The sequence below is a fragment of the Heloderma suspectum genome, chromosome 4, assembly GCF_057233095.1.
Source record: "Heloderma suspectum isolate Gila_16-S chromosome 4, 16-S_ref, whole genome shotgun sequence".
In the NCBI taxonomy this organism is placed as follows: Eukaryota; Metazoa; Chordata; class Lepidosauria; order Squamata; family Helodermatidae; genus Heloderma; species Heloderma suspectum.
Window position 1 is genome coordinate 106,978,811 of NC_139461.1, and position 16,458 is coordinate 106,995,268.

General features: G+C 44.3%; 1 protein-coding gene across 38 annotated transcripts in view; it reads right to left on the reverse strand.

The window, feature by feature from the left end:
- ATXN1 (ataxin 1) overlaps positions 1-16,458 on the reverse strand; it is a 314,572-nt gene that overhangs the window by 12,277 nt on the left and 285,837 nt on the right. For 37 of the 38 annotated variants that reach the window (XM_084850246.1, XM_084850249.1, XM_084850245.1 and 34 more), the window contains one exon: positions 13,830-15,866. The exons of the other annotated variant lie outside the window; for it this stretch is intronic. In XM_084850246.1, coding sequence (XP_084706372.1) covers positions 13,830-15,713 — 1,884 coding nt within the window. In that variant the 5' untranslated portion in view covers positions 15,714-15,866. The remainder of the gene's footprint in view (positions 1-13,829; positions 15,867-16,458) is intronic. 38 annotated transcript variants of the gene reach the window in all.

The following is a 16,458-nucleotide window of genomic DNA, read 5'->3' on the forward strand; positions in this document are numbered from 1 at the left end:
CATCACTGTCTTTTTGCACTTTGCTAAAGCCCACAGAGACGGAGACTAAACCACAACTCCTCTTTTCACATTTAAAACTGTGGGGGCTTTTACAGCAACAACTGAAACCAAGTCGTAAAAAAGCCAGTGTGGCATAGTGGTTAGAGTGGTGAACTAGTACGCAGAGGACCTACGTTCTAGTCCGAACTCGGCCATGAAGTTCACTGGATGACTTTGAGCTAGTCACGGACTCTTAGCATAACCTACCTCACAGGGGTGCTGTGAGGGTAAAATAGAGAGGAGGAGGATTGTGTACGATGCCTTGGATTCCTTGGAGGAAAAAAGGTGGGATATAAATATAGGAATAAGAATAATAATGAAACGCCAGACCTTTAGAGCAGTTATATTTCATCCACCGTACTGGATCCCATTTAAGTCCAAGTAAATTGCTTTAAATGTGTGTCTGCTTTTAAGATGGTTTATTTATTTAGTTAGAGTGTAATCCTATGCAGACTTGGGAATGCTGGGCGTTGAAGGATTGTCTTTTTTTTTGGTCTAAGCATAGATAGGATTGTGCCCTTAATATATTTTGCCCCACTTTTTAGGGCAGGTCTTCACAAGACAGCTTACAATAAACATGTTAAAACAAGGGCAAATATGAAGAGAGGTATCCAAATAAATTATTACTACTGTGTAACCATCATCAGTGTAGCCAGCTTCCTTGTTTTGTAAACTGTAATAAATCTATGCATTTTAGATATTTCAAAATGATTATTACTGCTCTTTTTTTCTAATAAAGCACCATGTTAGCTAGGTGTGATACAAATATAAAATCACAAAAATCAGTCCCCTCACCCACCACATGTCTTCTCTAGATTCCTTGTATACTGCTTGCTTGCACACCTAGGTGTTTTCTTGTCTCCTGGGAGATCCAGTTTGATGGATCTGCCATAACACCTTTACTTCCTAATATTCTTTAGTAATATTACTATTACTGTCAGAAAAGCCATTCATTTCTATGATTTCTTTAGTTTGGATATTTAAGGAACACCATCAAATGAGATCAGGGCAATGAACAATAAATATATAACAAAAACAATAGCATACAATCATAAAACAAGAAAAGACAGTAAAAAACCCCATAAAACAAGCTGACCAGCTTAAAATGTCTGGGTACACAAAACAGTTTTGACCTGGGGCTGAAACAATACCAAAGTTGGCACCAGTCACAACTTCATGGAGAAAGGGTTCCACAAATGAGGGGCCAAAAGAGAGAAGGCGCTTTATCCAGAAGACACAGAATAAGTAAAAGAGAGGAGCCTCCCTGCAGATCTCAAGACATGGACAGGCTGGTATACGGTTCCTTCAGGTATTTGGGTCTCCAGCCATTCAGGGCATTACAGATAAGCACCAGCACCTTGAATTGGGCCCAGAAGCAAATACACAACCAGTACAACTCCCTTTGGATCGCTATAATATGATCTCATCTGGCCACACTTGTTAACATTCTAGCACCTGCATTCTGCACAAGTTGATGCTTCCAGGTAGTCTTCAAAGGCAGCCCCACATACCATACATTCCAGTAGTCCAGTCGGGAAGTTACCAGAGCATGGACCACTATGGCCAGACTATCCCTATCCAGTTGTTGTTGTAGCTGGTGAACGAATTTAAGCTAGTCAAAGGTCTCTAAGGGCACAATCCTATCAAGAAAGGCGGCTGCCTCCGAACTTGGAGGCTACCACCTATCCTAAGCAAGGCAGGAGAGGCACAGGGGATCGTTCCTGCCGCGCCTCTCCTGCCCTGCTATTTTCCACTAGACAGCCGTTTTTGGCTGTCTAGCTGCAGGGGGCCGACTGAGAGAGGAGGCTGCGTGTACTACACTTAGGATGTGTCGTACACGCAGCTCTGCTTTCCCTGCCCTGGAACGCCCCCAGCCTCGCCTCTTTTCAGTCGCTCCAGGCTCCTCTTCCAAGCGTGGAGGATGTGGGGGGAGGTCGGTTTTCTGGGAAACCGTGGGCTCCGAGGTCAGTTCCCGGAAAAGAGAATATCCTATGGCCCTCTAGACAGTGTCTAGTGGCCAAAGGATTGCTCCCTTTGCCACTAAGATCCCCTGGGCCTCTAGTGACAAAGCTGGACCCAGGAGTATCCCCAAGCTAGTGGTTCTAAAATATTTTAAACACTAAAACAAATTAAAAGGCTAAATTGAAGAGACCCTAATTTCTTTTTGAAAATACAAGAGACTGGGGGCAAACCTTAACTCTAAAGGGAGAGCATTCCACAGTTTGGGACAATACAGGATAAAACCTTTTCATGTGTGCTCAACAAATGGGCTCTGTGAGTGATGGTATCTCCAAAAGGGCTTTTGCTGCAGATCTTAATAACTGGACAGACTCATGGTGTGAGAGGCGGTCCCTTAGAACTAAGCCCAGAAAACTATTGGCAGCCAGTGCAGATCTTTCAATAGTGGGGTAATATGATCTTTGTAATGTGCTATTAACAAAAGCTAATAGAGTTTTGCCAAGAGAACATGCTGATCATAGCAAACACTCTTTTCCAACAGCACAAGAGGCGACTCTACACATGGACATCACCAGATGGTCAATATCGAAATCAGATTGATTATGTCCTTTGCAGCCAAAGATGGAGAAGCTCCATACAGTCAGTAAAAACAAGACCTGGAGCTGACTGTGGCTCAGATCATGAGCTGCTTCTTGCAAAATTTCGTCTTAAATTGAAGAACGTCGGGAAAACCACTAAACCGTTCAGGTATGACCTAAATCATATCCCTGATGAATATACAGTGGAGGTGAGGAATAGATTTCAGGGATTAGACCTGATAGACAGAGTGCCTGAGGAACTATGGACGGAGGTCCGTAACATTGTTCAGGAGGCAGCAACGAAATCCATCCCAAAGAAAAAGAAATGCAAGAAAGCAAAGTGGCTGTCTGATGAGGCTTTACAAGTAGCTCATGAAAGAAGGGAAGCGAAAAGCAAGGGAGAAAGGGGAAGATATACCCAACTGAACGCAGAGTTCCAGAGAATAGCAAGGAGAGACAAGAAGGCCTTCCTAAATGAACAATGCAAAGAAATCGAGGAAAACAACAGAATGGGAAAGACTAGAGATCTCTTCAAGAAAATTGGAGATCTCAAGGGAACGTTTTGTGCAAAGACGGGCATGATAAAGGACAAAGAAGGCAGGGACCTAACAGAAGCAGATGAGATTAAGAAGAGGTGGAAAGAATACACAGAAGAACTATACAGGAAAGATCTGAATGTCCCTGATAGCCATGATAGTGCGGTCACTGAACTTGAGCCGGACATCCTCGAGAGTGAAGTCAAGTGGGCCTTAGGAAGCATTAGTAACAACAAAGCTAGCGGAGATGACAGTATTCCAGCCGAACTATTTAAAATCCTAAAAGATGATGCTGTTAAAGTGCTGCATTCAATATGTCAACAAATCTGGAACACTCAACAGTGGCCACAAGACTGGAAAAGGTCAGTTTACATTCCAATTCCAAAGAAGGGCAACGCCAAAGAGTGTTCAAACTACCGCACAATTGCGCTCATTTCACATGCCAGCAAGGTGATGCTCAAAATCCTACAAGCTAGGCTTCAGCAGTATGCGAACCGAGAACTACCGGAAGTACAAGCTGGGTTTAGAAGAGGCAGAGGAACTAGAGATCAAATCGCCAACATTCGCTGCATCATGGAGAAAGCAAGAGAATTCCAGAAAAACGTCTATTTCTGCTTCATTGACTATGCTAAAGCCTTTGATTGTGTGGATCACAACAAACTGTGGCAAATTCTTAAAGTGATGGGAGTACCAGACCACCTTACCTGTCTCTTGAGAAACCTGTACGAGGGTCAAGAAGCAACAGTAAGAACCGAACATGGAACAACCGAGTGGTTCCAAATTGGGAAAGGAGTACGACAAGGCTGCATATTGTCACCCTGCTTATTTAACTTATATGCAGAGTACATCATGAGAAATGCCGGGTTGGATGAATCAGAGGTCGGAATTAAGATTGCTGGGAGAATTATCAACAACCTCCGATATGCAGACGATACCACCCTAATGGCAGAAAGCGAAGAGGATCTCAAGAGCCTCTTGTTGAGGGTGAAAGAGGAGAGTGCAAAAGCTGCTTTGAAACTCAACATGAAAAAAACGAAGATCATGGCATCTGGCCCCATCACTTCCTGGCATATAGAAGGGGAAGAAATGGAAGCAGTGACAGATTTTACTTTCTTGGGCTCCAAGATCACCGCAGACGGTGACTGTAGCCATGAAATTAAAAGACGCTTGCTCCTGGGGAGGAAAGCTATGGCCAACCTAGACAGCATAGTAAGAAGCAGAGACATCACCTTGCCGACAAAGGTCCGTCTAATCAAAGCTATGGTTTTCCCAGTAGTAATGTATGGCTGTGAGAGCTGGACTATAAGGAAGGCTGAGCGCCGAAGAATTGATGCTTTCGAACTGTGGTGCTGGAGAAGACTCTTACGAGTCCCCTGGACTGCAAGGAGGTCAAATCAGTCCATCCTAAAGGAAATCAACCCTGAGTGCTCATTGGAAGGACAGATACTGAAGCTGAAGCTCCAATATTTTGGCCACCTAATGCGAAGAGAAAACTCCATGGAAAAGACCCTGATGCTGGGAAAGACTGAAGGCAAAAGGAGAAGGGGACGGCAGAGGATGAGATGGCTAGATAGCATCACGGATGCAATGAATATGAACTTGAGCATGCTCCGGGAGAGAGCACAGGACAGGAAGGCCTGGCGTGCTATGGTCCATGGGGTCACGAAGAGTCGGACACGACTGAACGACTGAACAACAACAACAACACAACAATGTGCACCAGTTAGTAGTCTAGCTGCTGTATTTTGCATCAACTGAAGCTTCTGGATGCTCTTCAAAAGTAGACCTGTGCAGAGTACACTGCAATAATCTAAATGCCAAGGCATGGATAACTGTTGCCAAATCACACCAACTCAGGTGGTGCACTAAACGTAATTGTGCAAATGCATTCCTTGGTAGCACTGCCATCTGGAAATCCAGGAACAGTAGGATGAAGGAGCACTCCCAAGCTACGAACCCAATTTTTCAGGTGAAGTGAAATTCCTTCCAGAACAAGTTGAATCCCAGTTTCCAAACTTGACTTTCTCCTGACCAACAACACCTGCATCCTATCTGGATTTGATTTCAGCTTGTTTACCTTCATCCAGCCCATTATTGCACCCTGGCAACGTTCAAGGGTATCACCTAATTCCCTGATGTTAGGTGACAAAAAGCAATAGAGCTGGGTGTCATCCGTATATTGGTGGCACTTCACTCCAAAGCTCCAAATAACCTCTTCCGGCAGCTTCATGTAGATATTAAATGACATAGGGGACAAGATAGAATCCTGTGGAACACCATAGGCCAAAGGCCATGGTTTTGAACAGCAGTTCTTCAGCGCTCTCTTCCGGACATGTCCTGTCAAAAAGACTGGAACCACTGCAACCCAGTGCCCCAAAGCTCAACCCCATTGGGTGTTCCAGAAGAATACCATGCTAACTGAAAGCCACTGAGAGGTCCAGAGAATTAATAGTGTCACTCTCCCCGCATTCAGTTCCTAGCCTACGTCACCCACCAAGGCAACCAAAATAGTCTCAGACCCACATCCTGCCTGAAATCTGACTGAAATGGCTCTAGTGAATAGTATCGTCAAGATGAACACGTCTTTTTTGTTTCATTCAAGCGTTTCTGAAATGGGGACTGACTGATCTTAGCTTCTTGACTTTATGTCCTAAAACTGCAGCCTGGGTGATTGAACTCTGAACTGGAAAGGTTTTCCCTTGCCTCTGGTAAGTCCTACCAACTGAGTAGGTAGTTTCCATATTTCTAAAACCTCCTGAGTCTAAGAAAGGACTTTCATGATGGCAGCACAACCATCATCCCAATCCACAGAGTGGCTGGATTCACACATAACAGGAAGCCATAGGAACATAGGATGCTGCCTTATACTGGTCCATCTAGCTCAGAATTGTCAACACTGACTGGAAGCAGCTGTCCAGGGTTTCAGACAGGATTCCTTCCAAGCCCTATCTGGAGATGCCAGGGATTTCCCAGGACCTTTTGCATGCAAAGCATGAGCAGTGGTGAGCCTCAGGATCTTGTTCTCCCTCCCTCCTCTGTGTCTACAAGATCAAAAGCTTCATCTTTAGATTTTAAATTAACCATAGTTTCCTGTGACATCTGAACTCTGAGAACTGTGGTTTGTTTAGTGATCCAGGACGAAACTGTGGTTTCAGGTTAATGCTTGTTATGAAACCATATTTTAAACAAATCATAGTTCTATGCTTTCAAATATCACAGGGAACTGTGGTTAGTTTAAAATTGCACAGGAAGCTTTCAGTCTCCTCCTCTGATGCGTTACAGAGTAGGAATGTGTCAGCCTCAGACTTGTCAGGGCCTGATTTTGTAGCAGGAAAACATGGCTTCCTGTTACATGTGGACCCAGCCACTCTGTTCTGGTTTGGGCAGTTCAAGTAATTCATAATCTAACCTGTATCTTCGTGCCGTTACTTTCCAATAGCTCAGAGTATATGCAACTAGACTCCCTATCTTTTCTGTGCATCCCTGGATCTTTTTCCATTTCTTCTTTCCCATTTTCCCTTTTGTTTAACCTTTGTGCTATAACTCCCCCCCCCCCACACACACACACTTTAGGTCTATAAAGGGCCAGGTATTATACAAACTAAAAAGTATCAATCATCCTTTCTCTTTCCCTCTCCCATCCCAAAGAGGAGATATGAGTTTTTCTTCTAATGTACGAGTTCCTGGGTCATTTTTTCAAGCCTATGGAATAAGCAGGATATAATCGAATAAATTAAACAAAACAAACTTGAATTTGAAAAGCAGAGGCAAGAAACTTGCATTTGAAAAGCAGAGGCAAGAAAAGATCCATTTTCACACGGTTCCAGGAGCTGGGGCTTGAAAGAGTACAGAGTGCGGGAATCAACTTTTAATTAGCATCACAAATGTTGATCTGGTGACACGTTTGGATTGCCCAGAAAGCCTTATACTATTCTGACTATGGACGTTAGTTTTCTCAACACAAATGCCACCTAAAAATAATACCTAGCATGTATACAGCTCATTATAAGTGTTTAAAAGGAGCCTTCCCCACCAGGGCACCCTTCAGATGTTTTAGACTACAACTCCTATCAGCCACAGCCAGCATGGCCAATGATCTAGGATAGTGGAAGCTGTAGTCCAAAACAACTGGAGGGCACCATGTTGTCTGATTTAAATCAAGGGTGATTTACATAAATTTAAATATATTATCTCAGCAATATTTACAACAACCCTACAAAGTTGGGCACTATCATCCTATCAAAACTGAAGGTGGGAAGGCTGAGGCAATAGAGACACCTAACGTCATCTAAGGCATTCATGGCTGCAGGAGCATTTGAACAGGGACTTCCGGCTGATACCCTTAGTCATTATGCTGCACAAATGCTGTTTATTTTAAACATAAAAGTTGTTTGTGAGGGGGACTCAGTACACATTCCAAACACAAGAAACCAAAAAAAAATGTAGCCAGAGAAGATTTTAAAAAGCAACAACAACAAAATCCTCACGACCGGGAGAGTAGCTGCTACTACAGAGGAACATGAGTGATCTGGGAAGGGATCCAAGTCCTGGAATCTACAGGAAACCTAATTTAAACCCACATTTTAATCATATCTCTACGTGACTCTTTCTGAATTCTGGAAGCGTCCCTTGTGAGAAACACAGCTGGTGGAGTATTTTAAGTGTGATGATGTCAGCTAGATTTTGATAGGCTTTTGCATAAGGTGACACTTTAATAAGAGAGGCCATAATCCTTTCTACCGGACGATGGCACTCTCCACCTCTGAAAGGGAAGCTTTCCAGAATTCCAGGCTCCAGCTGGGCCACTTTTAGCCACACTAAGAGTGTAAGCAAGAGAACACACCATACACAGGCATCTGCTTCCATATCTCTGCGGCTGGCACAGAAGACAGCATTATGATTGTAGTCGGGTGACATCAAAAGATATGGGGGGCCCCCCTAAAACAAACTATACTGTGGGGCGTCACAGACAGGATTGGTTTTTTAAAACATTTATCTGCAGGCGAAAACACAACTTTCCCAGTGTCCCAGATTATAAGACACAGACAGCAAATCTCATCTGCTTTCTGTGTTGAGAGGTGTTTCCCACCCCTTCTTCCGGCAGGGCTCCAGTGTTTTCAGCAGCTGCATGACTACAAGATTTTCGCATCACTGCATCTTCGTGAGTGATCAGGGCCAGCTCTGTAGCTGTTAAAAGGCAAAAGAACCCGTTTGGGGGAAGGGGAATGTTGGCAAATCTGATTAGGAAGCTCCGTGTTAGGCCCTCTGGGCATTAGGGAACCACAAACCTTTGGGTCACTCAGCAACCACCTCTCTTTTGCATTAACTGTGTGCCTGTTCTAACCAGAGGTCCTGTCAAAAAGACTCTTATTCGTGATGTGCGCTCCCTGCTGTGAACTGGTCACTATTCACTCTGCCCCTATATATCTTCCTGCCTGCAGTCTCTGCCTGTGCAGCAGACCACACTTTGCATTGCTTCCAAACCTCATTCCATCTTACTTGTACCAGCTCTTGCTCTCTTCTGCTCCAACCTGGACTAATCTCTGCTTCCTCATCCACCTGCTTTTGCACCTGTACCTCGGCTAGCTAATGTGACTGACCTCCTGGAATCAACTTTTACCTGGCTCCTGACTGTGATTGTGTCTTGTCCCCCTCAGAGTGACTCCTCAGCGTGCCCCTTCTTCCAGGATCTGACTGCCCTAGAGCTGCCGCTTTTTTCCTAGCACCACTATGCCTTTAATAGCAGCCTGCTATTGCACAGATGAAGATGAAGCTTCTTCTAGCACTTGACTTTATGCCAGGACAGATATGTATACAATAATACAAGACATGTATTGCTTTGTATTGTTGTTTGCTGATGTATTGACCCATGTGAGCTAGTGACATGACACACAGGAGTGTATCCACCCTATGTATAGCTCTATCTTTCAGGTTAAATTGTTTTCTTTAAGCAAAGCTATGTTGGGATGGGGGTGAAATGTTTTTACATGGGTCCTTTATCTACACAGAGATTACCTGTGTCATTGTCGTGATTTGCACATAACAACTAACCAGAGTACAGGTTGCATATGGGTTGAGTATGGGTTGCCATTGAATTTTGAGTTGTTGTTTAATCATGGGTTGTTGTGAAGTGCAAATCCTGCACTACAGTTTATCTATGGGTTGTTAACCACAAACAACCCAGAGTTCACAATCCAACAACAAACCATGAGTTCTTTTCTTGAGTTGTTCACAGTTAACAACCCATAGTTAAATCACAGTGCAGGCTTCACATCTAATGACAATCCATTATTTAAAGACAACCCGTACTCAAGCCATATTACATTCACTGTCATCATTATGTGTGAACCAGGCCACTATGTATCCAATTTCCATTCTTAGGACCATTTATCACAAGTTCAATTTCCTACACAGAACATTCACATAGAAATTACATGGATCATACATGTGTTAAACGCATGAACCTGTGTCTGTTTTGACACCATCAACATAGGAGATTCACTAAAGTGACACGAGTAAAGTGGGCCATGTGAAGAAGCCCTACATTATTTGATACTCAAACAGATGCGATAGGAATTACACCATTTCAAAAATGTTGGTTCCAGTTTTAGTTCATTCGTCAGCACTTTCACTTGGTTTCCTGCCGCAATCTGCGATACTCAAACAAGTTATATCACCTCTACTGGATTTGTGAACATGGGTGACCTTGAGCGAGTCACAAATCTCACCCTCAGGTGAGCAAAAGGCCCTTGAGTACAATGGGCTGCGAATATCTTAAGCCTCATTTCTATTTTCAATCTCCTCCTCTCACAGTTGGCTGGCCTGCTTTGGTGTTTGAGATGGAAACAGCCTTTCTTAAACCATTGTTGATACAATAAATCAACTATCAATCCAAGATGCACTCATAAGGACAAGCTGATGCTGTCACGTCCTCTGCATTTGTATTTAGATGTTTCTTACAAGTATGAGCAGGCATGAGCCTCAACCTCGCACACTCCATCCTCCCCTTTCTCTGTGAATGAGAGAACATTAAAAATGTCCATTCCTGATTTACCCAAACCACAGTTTGTCAGCAAACCAGGATGCCAAGCCAGGAACAAACTGGGGTCATGATTTATACAAACCATGCTAGTTTTGGACAAAATGGTGAACTATGGCTTGCCACAAGCTAGAAACAGAAGCTTCTAATTTCCTGCCCTTGAGTACAGGATAAGGGAAGTAGGGAATGCAAGAGTTCAAGGTGTCTTGAGCTTGTAATGGCAAACCATGGTTTGCTATAATGTCTGAATTAAGGAAGACCCACTTCGCATGAATGCGGCATGGTTAACAAGCCATGGTGGCTTGTTAATACCGCTGCACGTGCTGGCTGAATTTCCCTAATTACTCTCGCTGGTGCGGCTGCTGTAATCATCTGAACCCAGGCAGCGCAGCTTCGTTGAGGGTACAGCGACCCTCAAATAACCCACTGTGGCTTATTTCCCTTGCTGCAATTGCTAAGAATTTCTTTGTTTTGTAGATATGCCTCGCTATTGTCAATCCTAGGAAATGTGGATTCCATGGTAATTACAAACCCTTCCTTCCGGCTAGAAATCATATGTCTGAGGTGTTTGTCAAAAGCAAATGAACATCCCTTGCCAAAACATTTACCCTTCTCATAATGGCCCATCCCTACTGTTCAAGTGGTAAACTCTGTAAATCTAGACCTACTAATGTTACAAGGAATCTAATTTGGGGATTCCTTCGTACTCATTATCATATGAAGTGGCTTCTATATTCAAAAGGAATACTTGTGAGTGCCCACCCAACTTGTAATAGCCTTTTTAACACTGGCTGAACCTAAGTTAGCAGCTTAAATTATTTCAGCCCCTTAGAAGCTACCTCTTCCTTCCCCGGCATTATTTTCAAAAAAGGAGGATTTTGCCAATAAAAAAGCCAGATTGTCCAAGTGCTATCAACTAGACCAATATATTACTAAAAAGTTCAAACCACCCCACTGTGCCCACGTTACTACAATGTTACTAACCTTAAAGGAAGTGGGTATAGGAAGGTTGTGAGGATCCCCGCAGCTAAAGAGACTGGAGGAATCAGCTATCTTACCCAGCAACATAGCCTCCTCAGCCACCCTTGCAAGGGCACCCTCTATCTTGTGATGCGGGGCAGAAGTAGTTTATGCGACATTAAGGTTCACACAAAAGAGGGAGTTATCAGCAGACTTGGAGTAAGTCTGCAGGGATATAAAAATATTAGGAAATCCCCCTAAGGGGGGACATTCCCCCCCCCAACAGCCCGATATAACCCAGTGGCATAGAATGTTGACCGACAGAGGTGAAAAAAAGCCGACAACTGAGTGGAAGACGTACTGGAATGGAGTGGGTGGGGGAAACAAGGGAACTGGATGGAAGAGAAATATAATGGAGTGGCTGGACAACGAGGGCAGTTAAAAAGGCTAGAGAAAACCATCCCATTGACCAGGTTCGCACAATAGGTATGACTCGTCGTGGCTTATTTAAGTCATGATGAGCTGCAGTGCCCATGGGAGCCATCCTGAAAATTCAAGCTGTGACTGTGGCTTGTGTTGTCCGAACACGGCAGCGGCAAGGGGTTGTGCAAGGGTTAAACAACCCACACAGAAACCAATGTCTGTTTTAGGGTTACATGAGGGTTGTTTAACCCTCGCACAACCCACCCTTGCCAGGCTTGAATGACACAAGCCGAATATTCAAAATGGCCGCTGTCATGTGCTCCAACCCACTGTGGCTTAAATAAGTCGTGGTGGGCTGTCTGATCATCCAAACAGATCCGCTGTCTGGATATATCACTGAGAAACTATTTTAAAATGGTTCCAGGGATGGAAATGACAGGTGTTCAAACATCAATGGAGAAATCAACATTTTTAATGGAGTTGGGGTAGGCCGGGGCATAAGTACGTCCACCCCACCCCAGAAGAAAAAACCCATATAGGAAGAAAAGAACCCAAATTGAGAAAAAATATGGACTAGAAATTTTAATAAAAGCACTCCACTTTGCAACATTCTGTTGCAGGTCTCCACTTATCAAATACAAAGATCAACAGTTCCCTCCCTATTCATGTTTGCACAGCATAAAAACGCTCTATCTACAATGGGACAAAAAGTTTCAGATGGCCACGCTATCACACAATAATTGCAGCCAAAGCCATGACTGCTAAATTCATCTGAAGGTGCACAATATATGCATCTGTAAAGCAGATCTGAAAAAGACATCTGCAGTGTTTAATCGGGGATTCACAGAAAACTGAATCACCAACGAACAGATAGTGTCAAGCTAAGTGTTTACAGTCCGCACATGTAGCATACCAGTCACTGAAAGATCATTAGAAAGATAATCCTTTCTTCACATATAATAAAAACCACTAAAATTATGTGAAGTATGGGCGCAATCAAGCATTGGAATTATTCTCCTTAACATTCCCTAGAATGCATTTACCAGCTGCATGGTGCTGAAACCTGAAGCAAACCCAATGAGGTTCTTACTCAAGTAGAAACATTCTGGGTGAATTCAGAGTACCATTCTTGTCATCTTTCTTTCCAATTAGATCTTATCCGTACTGTTTCAGTGCTGATCTTTACATGTTTCCTGTTCATATACACTTCCTTCTCCAGACCCGCAGGCTTGGGATTGTAATATTCTTTTTTTTTTTTGCTCTTTAATTACGGCTGAATATGTGCAATTTAACCAACATAACACCTTAATAAATTTGATGCAATGTCCTGGGGGGAAAAGGGTGAAATAAACTTTTAGAAGGGATCACAAAATAGCCAGATTAGAGGACCATGGAGTAATTAGTGGAACGAATTAGGTGTTCATAGTGCACAGGCAACGGTACAAATTCAACGTAATTGAGGAGCAACAGGAAGAAAAAGGAAACAGCACTAGAAGTCTATCTAGACTCACTGTGGGAAGGTTTGTACTACTATCAAGGAATTGAGAAATGAAGTGGTAAACCAAAATGGATGAGAGTCCACAGGAGGCACTATGGAATGTGCCATGTCCTGACACTTTTACTAGGATGCTGTGAAAAACCAAAACCAACCAATCCCACTGGTTCAGGCATACCCGAAGAGTGTTCCAGAGTTTCAACACATGGAAATCTATATGGGTTTGTCCCATTCCTTTCCCTTGGCCTACTTTGCACTGTAACTTTCTTTAAGAGGAGACACTTCTAACAAGAATGCAGGCAGCTGTGTTGGTTCATTTATAAAACAACAATCAGAAATAATGATCAAGCTGCAACTTTATTAGGACAAACTAAAATGTCACCAGACAGTGAACAAGTTTTTCAATTTCCCGCAACTCTTCGAACTGCAGACTTTGGGGCTTTTCAATCATATCCAGCTTTCTCTCCCCTCCCCCCACTTTTTTGTTTTGCTTAACATCTAGTCTAAAGAAGAGGTCTGGGGAATTCAAAAGATTGCTCATTGCCAAGTGAGATTTTAGAAAGTCCTAATGAAGTATTAGCCTGAATTTAAGCCAGTGCCTGGTTTATAACATGATTTCACCAAAATCACCTTCCCCTGTCGCTAGTATAACTTTGCACAAGTCCCTTCACCACCTTTACCACCACACCACTATGTCTGTAAGACATTCTGTGCTCCCAAGAGACTTCTAAATGTAAGTAGGGATATTACTTCTACTTGCCTAATAACCTACCACCGCCACAACCTCTCAGATTTATTACCTGTGCTCGATGCTCTCCAACTGCAAACTGTATCATGGCAATGCCTGGGTTATGGCTGTCATCAATCCTTTCCACAGTGCTGGAGTCTATTTTCAGGTCACTGCTAATTTCTGCACTCTGTATAAAGTCTTCTGTTTTTAAATCTTCTACCTTCTTCAGTTCTCCATTGGCCAACTGAATTATAGACCCTTTCATGAAGTACGGAGGCAGTGTAGGAGGAGCTGTTGCTGACGAAGGTACTGGCTGGACCAGGGGTAGGTGGATCTGGGCCTGTACCACTGCTGCCTGGTAAGCTGGCTGACTTGCTAGTGACTCAGCACTGTAATTCTCACTTTTCGGAATGGCGGTTGTGACGAACGTGTGAGGTACTGCTGCCAACTGGGGAGATGAAGTGGCTATAGCAGGCGGTACCCCTGATGAGTCGATATCTGCATTGCCTACTGGTATTAAGAGGGGCTGGGTGCCAGGGATCACCAGGTGTTGTGGGAGACTTCCAGGATAGCCAAAGGCTTGCTGTTGATTGCTCAGATAGCCAATGACTGGTGGCTGAGTCCCAGTGTAGAAGGCTGCAGCAGGCAACCCAACAGGAAGCTGCTCTGAGGCGCTGTGGGTGGTCTGAATGACTGTGTGAGGGGACAAAGTGGCGACTGCTTTCACTCCTTCATGACCCATAGTTTGTTGCGGAGATAAAGCATAGGATCGGTGAGCTGTTTTTCCTAAATGCAAACTTCCTTTTTCGCCGAGGGCTGAAGGAGGTGTTTCTCTGTTGGTGGCCTGTTGGGCCTCCATGTCTGCAGTAGGTGTGCTACTGTTGGGGACTACCATAACTGAGGACCGGACACTGGAGGAATCCCGTGCAATGTAATCAGCAGGACCCGAGTGGACCACCACATGCCTGGCCTCATAATGATGAGGAGATGGTTTATTGCCTGATTTGATAAGATTCACTTCTGAGGATGGAGAGATGCCATACCGCCTACTCTTCTCTATTTCCCCATTCAGTATTTCTTTTGCTTGCAAAGCCTGCAGCCTGCTGCTCTCAGACTTCTTGGTGGACTCCCTAGTGACAAAATGGCTGCCCGAATCCGCATATTGCACCACCACCTGGGAGGAGGGACCAAGAGTGAACGCATGAGGAATCACTGTCTGGTGGGGATGCAAATGGACTGGGATGGCCGGAGGAGAGACATTTCTGACGGCACTCTGAGAGCTGGAAATGTGGACATACTGGTTTTGCTGGGTTGGTGGAGGAGACCCTGCTGTGATCAATCCAGGTGTCCTGACTAGATGCGGCTCAACTTTGTGCCCTTGCTGGCTTAGGTTGCTCACACTGGCCAGCAAAGTGGAATATGCCTCCAGCTGGGAACGCTGGGATGGAGTGGTTGCAACAGCAGTGGCGGAAGCCGCTGTGCTGGTTGCAGAATTGGCTGTTGGGGAAATCAGTGGGGATGGGATGAATCCGGCGTATGGTCCACTGTACTGGGGCCCAACAAACTGGAAAGTGTGCTGCAGGTGTGTGTACTGCACTGGGGAAACAGGCGTCCCTGCCTGTGAGAGTGCAGATGGGTACACTGTGGGAAGTGTTGCGGTCGCCGGAACAGACCTAGGAGCACTAGGTGGGGAATAATCTATTCCCGTAGATAGCGACTTGTGTAAACCTATTCCTAGTTGTGAACCAGCCTCCACCGAGATTGCTCCAGGCCTGTTCCGCCCAGCCATGCTGCTCTGGCTGGTGGTTGTACTTGAGAGCCATGACAAGTTATCTGCACGGTGGTTTTCACCGGCCAGAACTAATGGCTTCACGTCAGAAGGCAGGCTGGTGGCAGGGATCTCTCGCTTCTTGGGTGGCAGGCATTCATTGCTTCTCTCCTGGTTAGATTTCATTTTTCACCGGCCCCTGCCCACTTCTGTGGCTTCACTGCCTGGTTGGCTCTGATTTCAGTCTGCTAAGTGGAAAGTCACATTTGATTTCTGAAGGGGATCCAGAGACTTCATGAGGAATCATCTCCCTGTGAGCACAATCCTCCACAAGCATCTCTGGAATGAGAGAGAAGGAGAGAAAAAGAAGGGGCAGGGGAGAGAGAGAGAAGAGGAAATCAAAATACTAGCAGTAAGAAAAAAAGAAAAGGAAACTAATATAAAATCAAGGACATTCCTTTTGTTCAGAGTTCTATAAGCTATATGATAAAACAAGAAGCTCTGGTATATCACGATTAAGGCATTAGGCTAATCAAAATGATTATTTTTCTCAACACACACCCTAGGGCAGAATTTTCATGAGTGTGTCCTTCGGCTTGCAACCCCAGGCACATTTACTTGGGAACAAATCCACTGAACACAGCAGGGCTTACTGCCAAGTAACAAAGTGTAGTATCAGGCTGTCATTCTCTCCCCTTTCCATCTTTACTTACAGGAAATTAATATATGGTTCCCAACAAAGCATGTATCCCAAATCTTTGAATGCAGCATTATTTACATACTGCATGGTGGCTACTTTTGGTGAACACACACACCAGTAACTGTAGCCTTCCGTGGAACCACACATACGTACATACATTCACATCTCTCCTGTCCCCTTATAGTTTACCAGAACATAGGAACACAGAGGCACATAATTGATTAAAACACT